The sequence below is a fragment of the Bos grunniens genome, chromosome 20 (assembly GCF_055505025.1).
Source record: "Bos grunniens cultivar Pamir isolate PY7600 chromosome 20, Bosgru_T2T1.0, whole genome shotgun sequence".
Lineage (NCBI taxonomy): Eukaryota > Metazoa > Chordata > Mammalia > Artiodactyla > Bovidae > Bos > Bos grunniens.
In genome coordinates, this window is record NC_141184.1 from 63,813,037 (window position 1) to 63,831,978 (window position 18,942).

Here is an 18,942-nt window from a genome sequence, read left to right on the forward strand (position 1 = left end):
TGTAATCATAATTACTGGGGGGCACTTGGAAAAAACACAGAGAATTAGACCCCAGCCCCCTCCTACTCGAGTAGGCTTGGGAGTCTACCTGCTGTATTAGCTCTCCAGGTGAATATGACACACACCAAGACGGAGAATCTGTTCAGGTAAAAAAAAAACAGATTCAGAGAGATCAATTTATTTGTCCAGGGACTGAAGTGGAAGTGAAAAATGGGATAACTCACCATCGTTTGTGAAGGTTTTTATTTTAGACTTTAAAATGCAGATAAAAAGACTGCTTATAATGGAACTATGAAGCCATGGTTCTACGTTTGTCAGTAGAATAAATACTTATACCCACCTACTCCTCATTTGTTTGAATCAACAGTGAAGGATCAAGTCCAAAAATCAGCCATGATATTGATGGTTACAATTTAACTATGCTTTAATGTGAATGTCATTTTCCTCAAGTGTTTAGTGGATTTGAGCTCAAAACAGACTGTATGCTGAAAGAGAATAATAGGGAGTATAACATTTAAATTTTGAATTCTGTAAAACTACAGGAGACTGAAAACTATTACTCTCTACCACCTGAGCTACAATTTATAGAATAATATATACATATCATTCCACAGGTGCTTTTCCCCCCTAGAGCAGTGCGTTAGGCGGCATTCGTGGTATTTTAGATTTTGATTTCATGATGCTATTTTGACAAATGAATCCGAATAAAGTCCTGTGATAGTAGAGGACATAGAAAAGCCCAAATAAGTATGAATGCTCCACCTACCATTTTAATATCATTGTGTCAGGTTTAGTAGAATTTTCTAAAATGTAATGATCCACTTTATATTACTAATTTACATTATATTATCTGTATCCAGAGAGACCTCAACTACTTGTTTGTGCTGAGCTAGGCCCAGAGTCCAATTCAAAACTTTTCTTTCTGGTCTTTTACTAAGGATCTTTCTAGAATCCATGTGAGGAGAAACACAGACACAGACCAAAAAATTCCCAGCCCCAACCTTGATCTCTGCTTTACATCATAACCAAATATTAGAGGTGGTTCACAGAGCCAACTGTGAAAACAGAAACCTCAGGAAAAAAGGAGTATGGAGTGAATAAAATTCTTAGGGAAAAAATAGTACTAACCATAAGTTTAAAAATAATTTTCAAATACAAAATTTACTATTTTAATAATATTATTTCTAATAATACACTTTTTAATTTCTTTAACACTTTGTAGTAATAAAGTGGTAGGTAGGGCATTCATGACTCCATTCCTCTTAAACCAAAATTCTCAGTTTCTATAAACTTAAAATATTTATTCATTGGACTGAATGGGAGTTTGGGATTAGCAGATGCAAACTATTAAATACAGAACGGTTAAACAAGATCCTACTTATAGCAAAGGGAACTACATTCAATATCCTGTGATAAACCATAGTGGAAAAGAACAGGGAAAAGATTGTTTATATGTATAACTGGATCAGCTCACTGTCCAGCAGAAATTAACACAGCATTGTAAATCAATGATACTTCAATAAAATTTTAGAAAATAAAAGATAATTTACTCATTGGCTTTATCTTATACAGAAAATATCTTCTAGCTTACAATGCCAATTTTACAAATAATGAGACTAGTGAGTGAGGTTTACATTTTTCCGATTCTTTTTTCCTTTAAACATGTGCCAATAAAATTGGACAATTTTCATACTGTGTTCAAAAGTCATTTGAAGTAACTCTTTTCTCTATATGGCAATTTGTACTGTTTGATTGGGGCCCTTTGTTTCCATTTGTTCAACTTTAGGGTTTGTGTTTTTCTTTTCAGATTAATTACACTTTTAAATACATAAGAAGTTCAAGTCAAAACTAACTGAAAAGGTACACTCTGAGAAGTCTTGCTTCCATACCTATCCCCTCCATTGCTCCATTTTGTTTCTGCTCACATCATGTATATAAATTTCACATATATTTCATATATGTGTGTTATATATATGTTCTGGTTTCTTATTCTATTGTTTACTTTTTTTTGTAAAAATAACATACATATTCCAACTTTCCTCTTACAAAAAGGAAGCATTTTGTATATGCTATTCTTCATTGTATAATACTTTAATGCTTTGCAGAATATGTACAATTTTAATTAATTAAACTATTTTGATTATGCTCAAAGAGAATAATTATAGGGCCATTGAGAGCTACTGGTAAGGGAATAAGACAGACAATTCCAGTGCGTGTTTCCCATCACCACCAAGCAATTTCTCAATTCTCAGTGGACACCAGGTATCCACACTGACTAGGTGTCCTATATTAAAATGAATTTCACTTGTTTCTTTACTTTTGTAATGTAGAAACTAGAAATTTAAAATTACATATTTGGTTTGCATTTGTGGCTCACATTATATTTTTGTTGGACAATGCTTTTATAAAATATTATTAACTCCAAAAATGTCTTGCAGTAGAACTCAATTCTGACACTGTTGTCACATGCCAGAGGTTAGGGACTCAGTTAAGACTGCCCACCCACTTTAGATGCCGATCACAAGGTCAGGTTGATACCTGCTCTTCTGAGCAACTGATTATTGTTTGGAGGCTACTGGGTTTGATTAATTTGCTAGAGTAACTCACAGAACTCAGTGAGTTTCCTTACTAGATAATTTACTTACCAGATCATTGGTTTATTATAAAGGACACGTAAACAGGAACAGCCAGGTGGAAGAGGTGTACAGGGCAAGGCATGTGGGAAGGGGCGTGGAGGATCCAAGTCCTCTCTGAGTGTACCACTCTCCCTAACCTCCAACTGGGTTATACACCAACTGGGAAGCTCTCCAAACTCTGTCATTTTGCGTTTTTTTATAGAGGCTTTATTACATAGGCATGTTTGGTTAAATCGTTGGCCACTGGTGATTGAACTCAAACTGCAGCTCCTCCCCTTCTTAGAGGGTGGGGCTAAATTACAACCCTCTAATCAAAGTGGTTCCCCTGGCAATAACCATCCCAACCAACTTCTTCCAAAAGTTATCTCTTTAAAATAAACTCAGGTATGGTTGAAAGGGATTTGTTATGAAAATCAAGATGCCCTAATTGCTCTTTTCACTTAGGAAAATCCAAGGGTTTTAGGCACTCTGTGCTAAATTTACATGTATTATAAACCACAATATTATGACAGCATATAGCACTAATTGTTACCAGTATATTTGTCAACTAGCGCCACAATAATACTATATAACAAACTACCTCAAACTTCGTGACTTATAACAATTTATCTCCATGCTCATAAGCCTGTAGGTCAGCTGTATGGGCTTGGCCAGATGGCCTTACTGCAGGTTGTACGTAGGCTTCAGGACTGCCCCACTTGTGTTCATTCTGGGCCAAACTCGAGGGATGGTGGCTCCCTAAGGCATGTTCTTTTCATGGTGATCTCCAAAGAAGAGCCAAAAGAAACCATACAAACACATTTAAGGTCTCTGCTTATCTCATATCTGGCTAATATTTCATTGATGAAAACAAGTCTTGACTAAAGTGAAAGTGAAAGTCGCTCAGTCGTGTCCGACTCTTTGCAACCCCATGGACTGTAGTCCATGGAACTCTCCAGGCCAGAATACTGGAGTGGGTAGCCTTTCCCTTCTCCAGGGGATCTTTCCAACCCAGGGATAGAACCCAGGTTTCCCACATTGCAGGCGCATTCTTTACCAGCTGAGCCACAAGGGAAGCCCAAGAATACTGGAGTGGGTAGCCCATCCCTTCTCCAGTGGATCTTCCCAACCCAGGAATCTAAGCAACCCCCCAAAATGGGCAAAGACATATCCTCTGCCCATGGTTGAAGGAAGAGGGAATGGGTATTTGCTGAATCCATTCAAACTGTTCCCCAGTGTGAAGCAGTTGGTGGCGTACCCTCTCTGCCCACCTTTCCTTCCTTCTAACAGTCTTCCTTGTTTTGCTCCCTGTCATATTCGCTCTCTGAAACTGAATGGCATCCTTCAGTTCTTCAGTGACTTTGATGGTTGCTCTCTAGGCCAATTTATGACCTAAGGAAGTTGATGAACTGAGATTGGGGAGTGGTCAGTTCAAATGTTACTTACCATACCATGACTGCTTCCCTGAGACTGAAATAAACTCATCATTCCTAATATTTTGAACCTAATTTTATTTTTCAAAATAAAAGTGAGGGTCAAGGAAACTTCTTGCTCTTATGGTGTATTCTGTGTAGCCCAAATGTGAAAGATGCTTAAGAACTAGAACAGTGATAGGAGATAAAATCTGAGAAATAGTTAGTGCATCTTATGTGTGGTTCTGAAGGTCATAGTAAAGCATCTAGATCTTATTCTAAATGCAATGGGAAGTCACTGGGATGCTATAAACAGGAGAGTAATATCTGCTTTGTAAAAAAAAAAAACCGTCTACTGTGTGGAGCATGAATGCAGGGACAAAGTGGGGACAGGGAGGTAAGTCAGGAGGCTGTCACAGTAGCAGCCCAGGTGAGTGATGGTGGTCTGGACTAGGGTGGAATCAGTAAATATGATCTGTGGCCAAAGTTGGGGTGTATTCTGAAGGTAGAATGGATAACATTTGCTGATGGATTTGATATGGGAGGCTATAGGAAAAAAGAACAGAGTTGACTCAGTGTTGATTTAATAGTGGATGGGAAATATTGCTCTGCTTTAGATGTGGTATATTTGAGATATCTGTTAGTCATCTAGATAGAGATAATGAGTGAGCAGTTGAATAAACTTTTGTTGGGTACCAGGTACAGAGTTGAGAAAATCATATTCTCTAGCACTCAGTATCATGGTGTAACAGTTATAGGCCCAGACTATGGAGTTACCTGCCTGCATTCATATTTCACCTTTGCTTCTTACTGGCACACTGTAGCTTTAGATAAATTACTTTATCTTTTTTGTGTCTCAATTTTTTGTTTCTATAAAATGAGAGTAATAGTACCTACTTCATAGGCTCCAGTGGGTTAATATTAATACATAAAGCACTAAGAATGATGTCTAGTGTAAAACCTACACAGACATTAGCCATGTTCAGCACAGTCATCTTCAGTCCACGCCAGGCATTCTCATTTTTTCTTCTTTTCTGACCTTCACTCCTATTCTCCTCCCTCTAAACACTTTTCTGATTCTCTGGATACTAATTGGGAGTCCAATAATTCACTTTGATGAAGACACTATCTACTTGGAGTTAAAGGCTTCCCTGGTGGCTCAGTGGTAAAGAATGTGCCTGCAATACAGGAGATGTGGGTTCAATCCCTGGGTCAGGAAGATGCCCTGGAGGAGGGCATGGCAACCCACTCCAGTATTCTTGCCTGGAGAATCCCATGGACAGAGGAGCCTGGTGGGCTACAGTCCACGGGGTTGCGAAGAGTTGGACACGACTGAAGTGACTGAGCACACACCTGGAATTAAAGGGTGTCGGTCTGGGCTTCCCTGATAGTCCAGTGCTTAAGAACTGGCCTTGCAATACAAGGGACACTGGTTTAATCCATGGTCCTGAAACATCCTACTTTCCTCAGAGCAGCTGAGCCGGTGCACCCACAGCTACTGAGCCAGCACTCTAGCCCCACAAGCTGCAACTAGAGAAAGCCTGCGTGCAGCAACAAAGAACAACGAACCACAGTCAATACATACATACATCTTGTCTAAAAAGGAGGGGGGATCAGTCCCACAAGACTGCCCCCACTTGAGATGCCAGTTCCAAGCCCTCAGCCACCCTTATTTCTGACCAACTGACTGTAAACCAGGAGTTTCCATGACCTCCTCAAGTTCAGACATTCGCTGGAGTGGCTCACACAATTCAGGAAACTCTACCTATGATTGCTGGCTTATTATAAAGGACATTACTAAGGAACAGCCAAACGTAAGAGATGAATAAGGACTGGTGTGCGGGAGACGAATTTCTGGAATCTTCATGCCCCCTCTTTTTTTTTTTTAAGTGTCTTTATCTGAAACTTTACTTATTTTTAGCTTTCCAAACTTTAAACGTTTTATTTTGTATTGGGGTATAGCCAGGTAACAATGTTATGGTAGTTTCAGATGAACAGTGAAGGGACTCAGCCGTACATACACAGGTAGCCATTCTCTCCCAAACCCCGCTCCCATCCAGGTTGGAACATAACATCGAGCAGAGTTCCACGTGCTATACAATAGGTCCTTGTTGTCTATCCACTTTAAATATAGCAGTGTGTACATTCCCTAACTATCCCTTCCCCCTGGCAACTATAAGTTAGTTTTCTAAGTCTGTGAGTCTCTTTCTGTTTTGTAAGTTCATTTGTATCATTTCTTTTTGGATTCCACATGTAAGGGACGTCATGCGATACTTCTTCTGTCTGCCTTACTCCACTCAGCATGACGCTAAGCCCATCTATGTTGCTGCATATGTCCATTGCCCTCTCTGGCCTCTGTTACCCTCCCAGCACCTTGATGTGGTCACCACTAGCCTTGAAGCTTTCCAAACCCTCTTGTTTAGGGGTTTTTCATAGAGATTTCATTTTATAGGCATGATTGATTAAAATATTGGCCACTGATGATTAAACTCAACCTCTATGCCTTCTCTCCTCCCTGGAGGGCGGTGGGTGAGGGATGGGCCTGAAAGTTATAACCCTCAATCCCCCAGTCCTGCTTTCATCTTATGTGGCAACCTGACCCAACCGGAAGCTATGCAAGGGCTCCAACACGCTTATCATCTTGTTAGTATACGAAAGACACTCTTACCACTCCAAGGGTGTTAGGAGCTGTGGCCCAGAAACCTGGGACAAAGTCCAAATATATATTTCTGTTTATACCACACCATTCTAACATTGAAATATGACCTTAAATATGCACATAACTTTGTATTTTATATATATTGCTTTTCATCCTTTTAAAAAACTTTTATGGTTAAGTATAGCAAATACAGAAAATTGCATACCACTAACAGGTCAATGGAGAAGGCAGTGGCACCCCACTCCAGCACTCTTGCCTAGAAAATCCCATGGATGAAGGAGCCTGGTGGGCTGCAGTCCATGGGGTCGCTAAGAGTTGGACACGACTGAGCGACTTCACTTTCACTTTTCACTTTCATGCATTGGAGAAGGAAATGGCAACCCACTCCAGTGTTCTTGCCTGGAGAATCCCAGGGACGGGGGAGCCTGGTGGGCTGCCGTCCATGGGGTCGCAGAGAGTCAGACACGACTAAAGCGACTTAGCAGCAGCAGCAACAGGTCAATAGAGAGACACTTGCTCACCACCCTAGCAACCTTCCACATTGTCTCCTTCCAATTACAACCCTTCTTCTTCAAGAATAGCTACTATCCTAATGTTTCTGACCATCTTTTTTTCATTTTTATCATGCATCCCTAAACACTCTAGCTTTGCCTGGACTTTCTTTTCTTTTTTATGGGGGGTGGGGAGAAGATATTTCTCTTAGGTTTCTTTTTAGCTAAGGAACCCCCTCTATCCTCCTTTTCCCGCTTTTTTACTTTAAATTTTATTTGTTGAAATAACCAGATTAACTGTCCTGTGATTTCCTGGAACCTGAATTTTGTTGACTGCCTTCTGTGGAATAATTCATTTTTTTCTGTTGCTCATATATTCTGTAAATTGATGCATCACCTTGAGGTTAAAAAGTAATGATTTTGTTCAACAAGGGTACTACAAATGTAACAGACCACGAGAAGATATTTGCAATATCTAAAAAAAAAAAAAAAAAAAAAAGACTATTTTATGCCTGGGAATCCAGCTAACAAAGACTGAATAAGATCTTCAAAAAGTTATGTCTATTGAAGTGCATAAAATATTTGAAAAACAGATGCATTATGGTGGTTGTGAATGTGAAGAATCAGCATTCAAAGTTCTTTCAAGCTTCCTTTCTTGTCCTATAAATCTTGAAATTTTAAACACTACAATTCTGCAGGCAGTTAGAGTTCTAGAGGTAAGTGATTTCTGTCAACTGGATACATTTAAGTAAAATTTGGGAAGTAGCAAAAATTTTTTTGCTACTTTGTGTTTTGGCTGGTGAGCATGGTTAAGATCCTGGTATTTTCTGCAGCAGCTTTCCAAAGCCTAGTCATTTGCTTTGAGTACTTACTGTTACAATATCTTCTAAATTTTTGAATTGTAGCTACAGCAGTGTATTCTTAACATCAAAAAGTTCAGTTGTGGAGTCCTGGTTCTCCATCATCCAGGGGACAGCGTAGTAGTTTCCTTGACAGCCCAGTTTGGCAGTATTATCCTGGGACTCATTTCAGAAAGCCTGCTCCTCCAACCCTTTAAACAATATTCTAAACACCAATTCCCCATGTTAAATCGGTATACATTTAAAATAGTCAGATATATTTCCTGCAATTGAATGCAGACTCATACACTAATGAATAAAGATTTAAAACGCTTCCCAAATCTACACAATCAATCCCCAGGGGAAAAAAATTCAAATAATTGAACAAAACCTAAAATATATATGGAACAGAGGTCTGCAAATATGTCAACTTCAAAAATGAAAAATAAGTAATCACCCTACCATATTAAGAATAATGAGTTTCCTGGTGGCCTTGTGGCTAGGATTCAGTGCTTTCACTACAGAGGTCGGGGTTTGATCCCTGGTTGGGGAAACATCCTGCCTGCTGCTAAAATACTAATGTGAGTGTGTGTGAGTGAAAAAAATCAGTTAAAAAAAGAACAATGAGTCTATGTGTTAGTTTAATAATGGTTGATGATTGGGTGATGAACTTATGGAGGTTCATTATATTATTTTTAATTTCATGTGCCTGAAGTTTTCCATAATAATGCAAAAAGAATGTTCAGTCTGATAGTCAAAAAATTGGAATTATAATTTTAGGACTTACCAAAATGAAGATATTTATAACCATGGGATGAAACCATTTAGGGAGAATATAGACAGAAAAGAACATAGGACTAAGATGTGAGCATCTCTAATATTTAGAAGTCAGAGGAAGAAAATAAAGCAGACTGAAGAGATGCCAATAAAGTAAAAGGAAACCAGGTGAGATGTTCTGGAAGCTTAGAGAAGAAAATGTTTGAAAATGTAGAAGGGCGAAGTGAGTCAAATACTGCCTAAAATGAGAACTGAGAATTTGCCTCTGCATTTTTCAAGATGGAGGTTTAGACAATTTGGGGAGAAATTTTGCTATAAAAAGGAACACAAAAATTAAGCAGTGACTGGAGGGGAAGTGAAAGTCACTCAGTCGTGTCCGACTCTTTGCGACCCCATGGTCTATACAATCCACGGAATTCTCCAGGCCAGAATGCTGGAGTGGGTAGCCTTTCCCATCTTCAGGAAATCGCCCCAGCCCAGGGATCAAATCCCAGTCTCCTGCATTGCAGACGGATTCTTTACCAGCTGAGCCACCAGCGAAGCTCGATTGGAGGTGAAGAGAAGTCAAAATTTTGTTTTCTGTTAAGATACCTGATTCTAAGGCATATTCAGTGTACTGGCAGAATGATCTAGTTGAAAGGGAGAAAACAGATATAAGAGGGAAGCAGTAACAGAAGAATCAAGGACCTGAATGAAACAAGCAGAGGGACTATTTCTTTCATGTGTAACAGGAGGGAAGACAACAAACACGTTCAGATACATATAGATGGATAGACTTGGTGGAGGTAAGATGGGGCTGTGTATGTCTATTTTCACACCTTTAATTCCCTAAGCCTCAGTTCCCACGCCATGAATATGTAGAGTACCTATCTCATAAGCTTTCTGTGAGGATTCAACAAAGAGCCAACACAGCATTAACCCAGTGGAAAATTGTTATTAAGACCCTAGTTCATTAATTCTCAACTGTGAATCGCTAATAGTCAAATCCATGTCAACTGGTATCAAGTAGTCAACTTTTTATCTAAGACTCATAAGAAGTAAGGTAAGTAAGTTCACGGATCTAAAGTGGTTAGCCACCTGCTGAATTGCAGATTACTTCCTCCTATCCTCAGTCGGAATGAATCGCTGAGAGATAGGACTCAGGTCTGCTTTCTGAACACGCTTCCCAGAAATTCTGAACCATGGTCCGGCAACCAACCTAACTTTGGAAAGCTAAATTAGCCTTTTTTTTTTTTTTTTAAACAAAAGCTCTTAGTAAAGATTAAATCGGGCGGAAGGGGAAATTCTAAAGCATTCCGATGATTGCTCCAATCTACACCTCCCAGCGAGTGGAGAGTTGGCTAAATAGGTGAGCACACTCTAGTTGCCCCACTTATTTCCGCAAACGTTAACAGGCGCTCTCTTCTGAGCCTTTAGAACTTGGGGATGGGGCCCTGAGACAGTGCGACTTACTCAACCCTAACTATGCAAAGAACCGTGTTCTCTGGCCCCTCCACAGCCTTCCCAGGGCCACTCGCGGTGCTGCCAGCCCAGTCTCTCCTGCGGTCTCAACCCTGCCATTGCTGGACGAGGGAAGGAGGGCACACGGAACCGTCACAAACGCGGCCCCGTGAGGCCGCGCGTGCGCAGCCAGGCACTGAGCGCTCGCAGAAGTCCGTTTCCTGACTTTTGGAGGAAGTGGCGTTGCGTCACTTCCGGCCTCCCTCTAGCTGCCATCTTGCGTCCCCGCGTGTGTGCGCCTAACCTCAGCTGGTCTGCCCGAGACCACCTGAGCGCCAACCCTAGTCCCCCGCGCGGCCCCATTTCCGCTCCAACAAGGTACAAAAAGGCTCTGGACGCCGGCGTGGGAGGCGGACGGGAACGGGGGCGGGAAGTTCCCGGAAGGAGCGAGACAGGGAGGGACAGGGCTGAGGAGAGGAAGGCGATGCGACGGACAGGCGCACCCACTCAGGCTGACTCTCGGGGTCGAGGTCGGGCCAGGGGCGGCTGCCCTGGGGGCGAGGCGGCGGCATCTCTTCCTCCACCTCCCGGCGGAACCCGAGGACAGGAGCCTCAGGTACCGCGAGGCTTGCGGAGAGTGGCTGGGCAGGGCAGGCCCTGGCTAGGCCGAGGCCAGGCCGGGGCCGGGGGGTGGGGGTGGGGGTTGGTGGGGGTGGGGGCGATCCGGCGTGGATTAGAGCCCTTTCTCTGGGCTTGTAAAGAGCTGGGGAGTTGTGGGAGTGGGATGGGAAAGCGGGTGCTCTTTGGGCTCCCTCGAAAATTGAAATTCGGGAGCTTGGCGGGGTGGGTTTGGGATCCAGGCCTTCGCCTGTGTAGGACATGTATTCTGCTGGTGTCTTGGGAAATAACGAGCGTGGAATGCTGGAGTGAACTAGAGCTTTCCTCGCTGAGGGTTTCCTGTTTTTTTAGATGAAAGAAACTATCATGAACCAGGAGAAACTCGCCAAACTGCAGGCACAAGTGCGCATTGGTGGGAAAGTAAGTTTAAATAGTTGGGGGTTTTTGTTTTGAAGCTTTGTGGTTTAGGTTTTTTCTCCTTTGATTTCTAATATAACTGACTTGTCACTTTGTTTCGAGAGGGCATTTCACCGAACTAGCAAATCGTGTGAAGGGAATGGCAGGAATTAAATTAGATATACAGTGTAGTCTGTGTATCATTTCAGTTAGGTCATCACGTGGCCCTTAAAACCCTTGGCTTGTTTTGTCATTGACTTTATAACCTAAGTTGTGTAAAGTCGGTGCTTGATTTTTTTTCTTTTAAATAAACAACTAAAACTGAATTTAAGTTTCACCTATCTTTTCAAATGGCTCTGGGTAATTGTACTTAATAGTTGGAAGTTCAGGTCACTTGTAAATTAAGACGTTTCTGTAATCTTTTCTTAGCTAAATGCAGTCTAGAGTAGTTGTATATTTTCCGGGGTATTTGAAGATGTCATTCTTATAGGTACTTTGCATAGGGATGCAAGAGCAATGACTGGGTTTGGAAATACTACCTGTGTAGGTATCTTTCCATTTTTACTTTTAATTACACTAAAACTGAGAAAATGAGAGTGATGAGTGGCAGGTTTTTAAATGATCAGGTTTTGGTTAATTGATTTTTTCTGGTGGCTGCTGGTCCCCTTCAAGGGGATTCTTTTTTGAACTTGATAAGATTTAGATTCTCTAATTTGCTTAAATAAAAAAATCCACTCTACCAGAGGTCTACCGAATGTTATTTTGCATTGTGTTAGTACGTTCCTAGTGCTTAACAAGGTGTGGTAGCCTGTTGAAACAGAACATGTCTTTACTTGGTAAAACTTGTATAAAGCTTCCATGCTACAAGTTTATTGTCTATTAGTTTTTCCCACTTTAAGCATTTGACTTCAAGTTGAGTCTGTTAAGTACTGATTTTGCCAGTAGTGAAAGGATCCAATCCTCCCCTCCCGTCGTCTCCAAAAGCTGGTTTTCAGATCAGCACCTACCCATTAACAGTAGTAGGTGTTTCTTCTTTTTTAGCAATTGTTACAAGCTAGATGTGCCCTTCAGGTGCCAAGAAGACTCATTCCTTGTGGGTCGATGTTTGGGTGCTCCTGTAGGTTGTTAATCATCATTCCTTTCAGTGCAGGTTTCAGAGGAGTCAGGTGAATAATGTGCTTGTGTGCCTGTTGTTGTTGTTAATCTCATCATTAGCCTTTAACTTGTAAAAGAGATTCTAGAGTACAGGGAAGTTGAAGATTCTTAAGGCCCGTGTAGGATTAAATTTTAATTGTTAATGTAGGTAGTCTTTCTGTCATCATTGTAATGTGGGAACATTTTCTTCACCTTTTAAGAAACCTACTTACTGTGGTATATGAAATTAGATGAGTTAGTGTTGCTTTAGAGGTATCTACAAGCATTAGGTATTTTTAGGTAAATGCTGTGAAGGCCCTTTTTTTCAATATCTGGTCAGAGCATTGATAATAAATTATTTCAGTAAAAATTGAATGTCAAGAATGTGAAACATAAAGAATGCAGACTGGTTTTGTTTTTAGAATCTTATGTAATTCTTTGGGATGTATTTTAGAGAGAATTCTTTGGAAACCAGGGTATCTGCATGACCACTTCAAGATAATGTTTATTCTTAAAGGTTTTTGAGGGGTTTCATAACCCATATTTTTTGTAGCTATTGATGTTTTCTTCAGGTACACTATGATTTGTTTAAGGCTTTACTATTGCTCAATCCTGAGAGTATAAAATTTAAGAAGTTGAAAGTCGTTAGAGAGGGACTTTTAGTCCTAGTAGGAGGGATAGGCATCTTTAAAAAAGTAGGAAACTTTTCATAGTGTAGTATACATAGTGAAATGGAAGCATTTTCAACACGCAGAGGTCGTGGTGATTGGGTGTTAACTGCAGTTTGGGGGAGGCACAGACAGATGGTGGCTTGAGCTTTGGGAAGATGGGTATGTGGAGATTGGGTGTAAGTGCACAGGAGGCAAGTCTTCCTGAAGACTGTATTTTATTCATTCATCAAGTTGTATGCCTTCAGTGAGTATAGATACTGTACTCTACTAGATTGAAGAAAAACCTGGATAGATAGAGTGGGAATTTCTGTTTTTCACTGGTTGGTTGGGAAAGGCCACTCAGGTTTGGTGACATAAGAGCAGAAATCTGAAGTGAGGTAGGGAGTCGTGCAAATGTTACAAGAGGGAGCAGTACATGCAGAGACTCCTGTCTGCATATTTGGCCTATTTAAGGAATAGCAAGAAGGTTTACTTGGCTGAAGGTAAATGTGTGTGTAGTAGTGTCAAGAGTGGCATAATAGGGGCAGGGCAGATTGTGTAGGGGCCTGGTAAGGTAAGAAATTCGGGTTTTACTCTTAGGTGCTGTAGAAGTCTGTGTATAGACTTGTGTCTTTTAGGATCTTGCCTGTGAATATTAATGAAGGTTGGTTTTTCTTTAATATAAAAACAGAAGGTTAAATAATGGTTATTGACATGGAGTTTCTAAATGAGGCTTAACTAAGGTTGGCACATGCTACCTCAGATAATTTCTAGAGCAGATAATGTTAAAAAGTAAAAGTTGGGAAAGATCACTCCTTTATATCTGACGAAACTAGAAGTGTAGAAGTTATGAAGGATTTGTATGCAATTTTCTTCATTCCCCTCTTTTGGCTTTCATCAGTGCCTTAATATGCCTACTCACTGCATAAAAGGTTGTGGTTATTGTAATTTTCTTAACACAGATTGAGAAGCCAGAAAGGAATTAGAAACTGTCCATTTGAAAATGCCTCTTGTGGCATAAACATGTGCTGTATTCTTTCTTTTTCTCCCTCCAATAGGGAACTGCTCGCAGAAAGAAGAAGGTGGTTCATAGAACAGCAACAGCAGATGACAAAAAACTTCAGTTCTCTTTAAAGAAGTTAGGGGTAAACAATATCTCTGGTATTGAAGAGGTAAGTGTCAAATTTTATTTCTTCACAAAATTAAGATTTGGCTAAAAACTATTGTTCATGCATTTATGATTTTTGACTCTACTTCCAGCAGAGAATTTCATCTCTAAAATATTTGTTTGTACTCAATTAATATCAGGGAGATTACTAAGGGTAAAGCGATTAGGTCGTACTTTCCATTTCAGGCAGAATTTTGCTTCTGCAGTACAGTGAAATACAGGTTGCTTAGACTTCTGCTTCTGCTTAATAAAAATGTTCAGTTTTAAAGAGATTTTGATGGGTGTTGCTAGTTTAACTTTTTTTTTTCTTTTTAGGTGAATATGTTCACAAATCAAGGAACAGTGATCCACTTTAACAACCCTAAAGTTCAGGCATCTCTGGCAGCAAACACTTTCACCATTACGGGCCACGCTGAGACAAAGCAACTGACAGAAATGCTCCCCAGCATCTTAAACCAGCTTGGTGCCGACAGTCTGACCAGTTTAAGGAGACTGGCTGAAGCTCTGCCCAAACAATGTGAGTTTGCTAGTAGCGGTTTTGCTCAGGGTGACTGACTTACCAGTAGAGTTCTGAAATGTATGATGCAAATAGATACGAATATCTTTAAATTTGGAAATGTAAACTTTCCTCTAAAGAATATAAATTTTTATATTGATTTTAAGCCCGTGTTCTTAGTGTGTTCAGTAGTTTATCTGGTATGCTATGATCATTATACTTGATTAAATGAAATGTTTTTCTACTAGCTTTCTCTTTTAGATCAGAGACTAAAAATTTTACCTTTTTTAGTTAGAAATGAGGACTTTTTAAAAATGAATGGCAGTTTAGATTAAAATATATTAAAATTATATTCTTTAGTTTTACAAATTCAACTGGTATTGCCAATAGTCTTCAAGAATTGGCTTGCCACTACTCTGGATTATGGTGTAATGAGGATTCTGTTTAGAGCAGAAGGTTGGTTGTGTGGTTGAATAGGTTGTACATAAGGGGGATAGCTACTTTATGCTGAAGGCCTCTGATTAAAATTTTGAGCAGTGGAAATAATGAATGAATCAAGATTTATTATATGACCTGCTATTTAGTCATCCATGTTTTTCTTGACATTTGCTCACTCTGCTTTAATCAATTTGTATGTCTATGTGTGTGTTTGCTTGTTTTTTCTTGCTGAAAAGCCTGCTTTCATAGCTGAGGTAGGCTTTTGAAGGATGCCACGGAAAATTATACACGGCTAGTACTGTGAGGTCTCACCTTTCAAGTGTAGTTCGCTCTCGCTTGTGTAGTAAAAGGAAAGTGCAGGCTTATCAGTCAAAGGCATCTTTAGTTTTTTGGTTTTTTATTTTCACTTCAGTAAAGGTTTTTTGGTATGTGAATTTACCTTTACCCTGTTGTAGGTCAGTGGGATTGAAAGGATGGGTTTGGAATTTGGCGTGTTGGCTGGTACTAGTATTCTTGCTTATTTGTGGACATGAGATTATCATGTTACTGCTAGTATTATAGATGAAATCCCACATGTCACCATAAACCTGAGTCGTAACAGCATTTGGCTTTTGATCTGTTGTTCTCTTGGTTAATGTTTGTTGAACACTCACGTTTTCTTTCACAGCTGTGGATGGAAAAGCACCACTTGCCACTGGAGAGGAGGATGATGATGAAGTTCCAGGTAGGAACCTTCACTTGTGGTTAAACTAGAGAATCTTAGCAAGGGAGAATGAAGAATCTTTGCACCATAGGAAAGATTACCTGGGGAGGCGGGTCATAGGGTAAAGTGGAGCAGAGGGAGAAGGGGAAAAATCACAGTGTTATTCAGTTGGAAGTCAGGTTTCTAGGCTTGGTTTTTCTGTTTGGAATCCTAGGAAGGTATCTAACCTTAAATATTGAGTTAATAGGTATGTATGTTGTAACCTCAGTATAATAGCTACTTGTAGATCACAAATCACCTGTTTCCCACTGATGTATGAGATCCATAGATGTATGAGACGGCATGAAGAAGTTGTAGAAATATCTTGGTATATAATCACTCTAAAATCAGCAGAAAAACCTGTTTGGCAATAGTGAGGCATTTTTCTATCCTGGCTGTCACTGGATAATTTATTTTGTTGTGAAACAAATATTGGACAGTAGACTGCCTAGACTCAGAAATACTACTTTGCATAGACAGGTGTCCTGAGGTGTCAAGGAAAACTTCAAATTGTGTCGTGGTATTCTTTGTTTCTGCCCTAACATGACTAATATATTACATTGCTAAACTGTAATTCTTAGAATGGAGTGGGAAGGGAGGGGGCATATATATTCTTTAAGCATAGTAGTTGTGTCATTGAAAATTAATATCTCCCTCTTTTCCTTGTGTTATTTATATGTCAAATTATACACTTCAAAATATATCGAATGGTTAGTGGCCTCATTGGAAATAAAAAATGTCTTAATATATATCCTAATTTTAACTGTAGGATATATTTTGAGAGCATTTTCCTATCTCCTTTTTAACAACTGATGATTATTTTTGTAAACTTGGTTTTTTTTCTGAGTTTCTCTTTTTTCTTTTCCTTTTCCTAGATCTTGTGGAGAATTTTGATGAGGCTTCCAAGAATGAAGCAAACTGAATTGAGTTAACTTCTGAAGAAGATAAATCTTGAAGAAGTTACTGGGAGCTGCTATTTTATATTATGACTGCTTTTTAAAATTTTGTTTATGGATCTGATAAAATCTAGATCTCTAATATTTTTAAGCCTAAGCCCCTGGACACTGCAGCTCTTTTCAGTTTTTGCTTATATACAATTCATTCTTTGCAGCTAATGAAGCTGAAGAAGCCTAAGAATAAAGTTTGAGACAAAGATAAATAAAATTCTTTGCCTAGTATATGGTTTTATTTTTTATTTCATTGATACCAATTTGTACACAGAAGGCAAAATTGTTTATAGACAGCTAATCATGGCATGTAATATGACTGCTAATCATGGATGGAATCTGATTAAAGATTTAAATGACCGTATAAGTAACAGTGGTGGTATAAAATTCTTATGTTGGAAAACGTTTTCTCCAGTGGGTCTTGGGCTTCCGTGGTTTGTGATGGGTGTAATTATAAGAAAATATTCTCTGGTGGGTGAGTGGAGTGTTTCCTCTTCATATTGTCTGTATTGTAAAGATACTAAGTGTCTTATATATAATAGTTTTCTTTCATTTAATCCTCAATCTATGAAGTAGGGACTATTAGCTCCATTTTGTAGATATAACTGCTGCTGCTGCTAAGTCGCTTCAGTCGTGTCTGACTCTGTGCAACCCCATAGAAAGCAGCTCACCAGGCTCCCCATCCCTGGGATTCTCCAGGCAAGAACACTGGAGTGGGTTGCCATTTCCTTCTCCAATGCATGAAAGTGAAAAGTGAAAGTGAAGTTGCTCAGTTGTGTCCGACACTTAGCGACCCCATGGACTGCAGCCCACCAGGCTCCTCTGTCCATGGGATTTTCCAGGCAAGAGTACTGGAGTGGGGTGCGATTGCCTGCTCCGAGATAACAACTGCTGCTGCTGCTAAGTCACTTCAGTCGTGTCCGACTCTGTGCAACCCGGTAGACGGCCTCCTACCAGGTTCCTCTGTCCCTGGGATTGGGTTTACTTAAAAAAAACAGTTAATTTCTTCGCTCCCTTCTAGGTAATAATTCTCTAAGATGCCTGAAAAAAAAAAGAAGTGTCACCTTAAGTGATAACACTTTAAATGAGCACTGTTTTCCTTAAACTTTTTTTACTTTTAAAATTAACATAGAGTAAAAGTGACAGTTGTAAGAATGTTAATATGTGATGTGACCGCCACCACAGGATACTAAACAGTTACGATTACCCCAGAAAACTCTTGCAGTATAGGGCTACTTTTTAAAAACTGTATTAGCAATCATACCTTAGTTTCTGCTTGCAACAAAAAGAATTCATTTTAAATTTCCATACCAATTTAAAAGTACCTGTTGAAGTTATACAACTGTATCTAAAAGTCACTATTATTTAACTCACAAAAATGAGATGCTATGAGAAAAGTGTGTGCATATCTTAACTATATTTCTATTAAGATGTGCTGCTCCAGTAGCTAGGACTAAAGCCTCAGTGGTTTACAAAATTACAAAACATAAGTACGCGTCTCCAGACTTGTGGGTCAGGTGGGCTATGCTATGTACTCCCGGTCCCAGACTGATGAAGCAGCCTCCATCTGGCAGAGTGAGGATGATGATGGGTCATGTGCTGGCTCTTAAAGCTGTTGCACTATCACTTCTTGTATGTAACTGGCTAAAGCAAGTGCAGTGGCTTGCTTGGAGGGCAGAGGATTGAGAAGACTTGGAGTAGGGCCCAAGGATTTGCGTTTCTCATGAGCTGAGGATGCTTTCTTCACTAGCACATTTAGAAATGTTCTCCGCTCACCCCAAGAGATTGCAGTGATAGGCTGGCTTGAGCATGTGAAAAGGCTACTATCTGAACACTCTTTCAGTTACTTGCCTTTGATCTGTACAGGAGAGGGTCTAAATAGAGATTTGCAATAGATTTCCAGGCGAGGCTTATCCCAGGGCCACTTACTGCTTGAAGTAGATGCTGGCTAAGGTTACCTCTGTTTTGCCTATGCTCAGAGAATTTTTCCCTAACAATCTCAAAATGTTACTTGTTCAGTTCATTATTTAAAGGATCTGGTGGTGTGTTGGTGGCTATGGACAAGTAAGGTTTTTCTTGTAACATTTTCAGTATCACTTGATGTTTGTGGTTTGCCTGTG

General features: G+C 39.9%; 1 protein-coding gene across 3 annotated transcripts; it reads left to right on the forward strand.

Annotated features, from left to right (window-relative positions):
• The first annotated feature begins 10,478 nt into the window (after nucleotides 1-10,478).
• Nucleotides 10,479-17,193, forward strand: BTF3 (basic transcription factor 3). Of its 3 annotated transcripts, none has more exons than XM_086362123.1 (6): nucleotides 10,479-10,849; nucleotides 11,203-11,271; nucleotides 14,090-14,203; nucleotides 14,515-14,716; nucleotides 15,801-15,857; nucleotides 16,751-17,193. In XM_086362123.1, the coding sequence occupies exons 1-6, from the start codon at nucleotides 10,718-10,720 to the stop codon at nucleotides 16,795-16,797; spliced, it is 621 nt and encodes a 206-aa protein (XP_086218249.1). In that variant the 5' UTR covers nucleotides 10,479-10,717; the 3' UTR covers nucleotides 16,798-17,193. The 3 variants fall into 3 exon arrangements, with proteins under 3 accessions (XP_086218249.1, XP_086218250.1, XP_086218251.1); XM_086362124.1 differs by having other exon boundaries at nucleotides 10,479-10,611; XM_086362125.1 differs by lacking the exon at nucleotides 11,203-11,271 and having other exon boundaries at nucleotides 10,479-10,611.
• The last annotated feature ends 1,749 nt before the right edge of the window (nucleotides 17,194-18,942 follow it).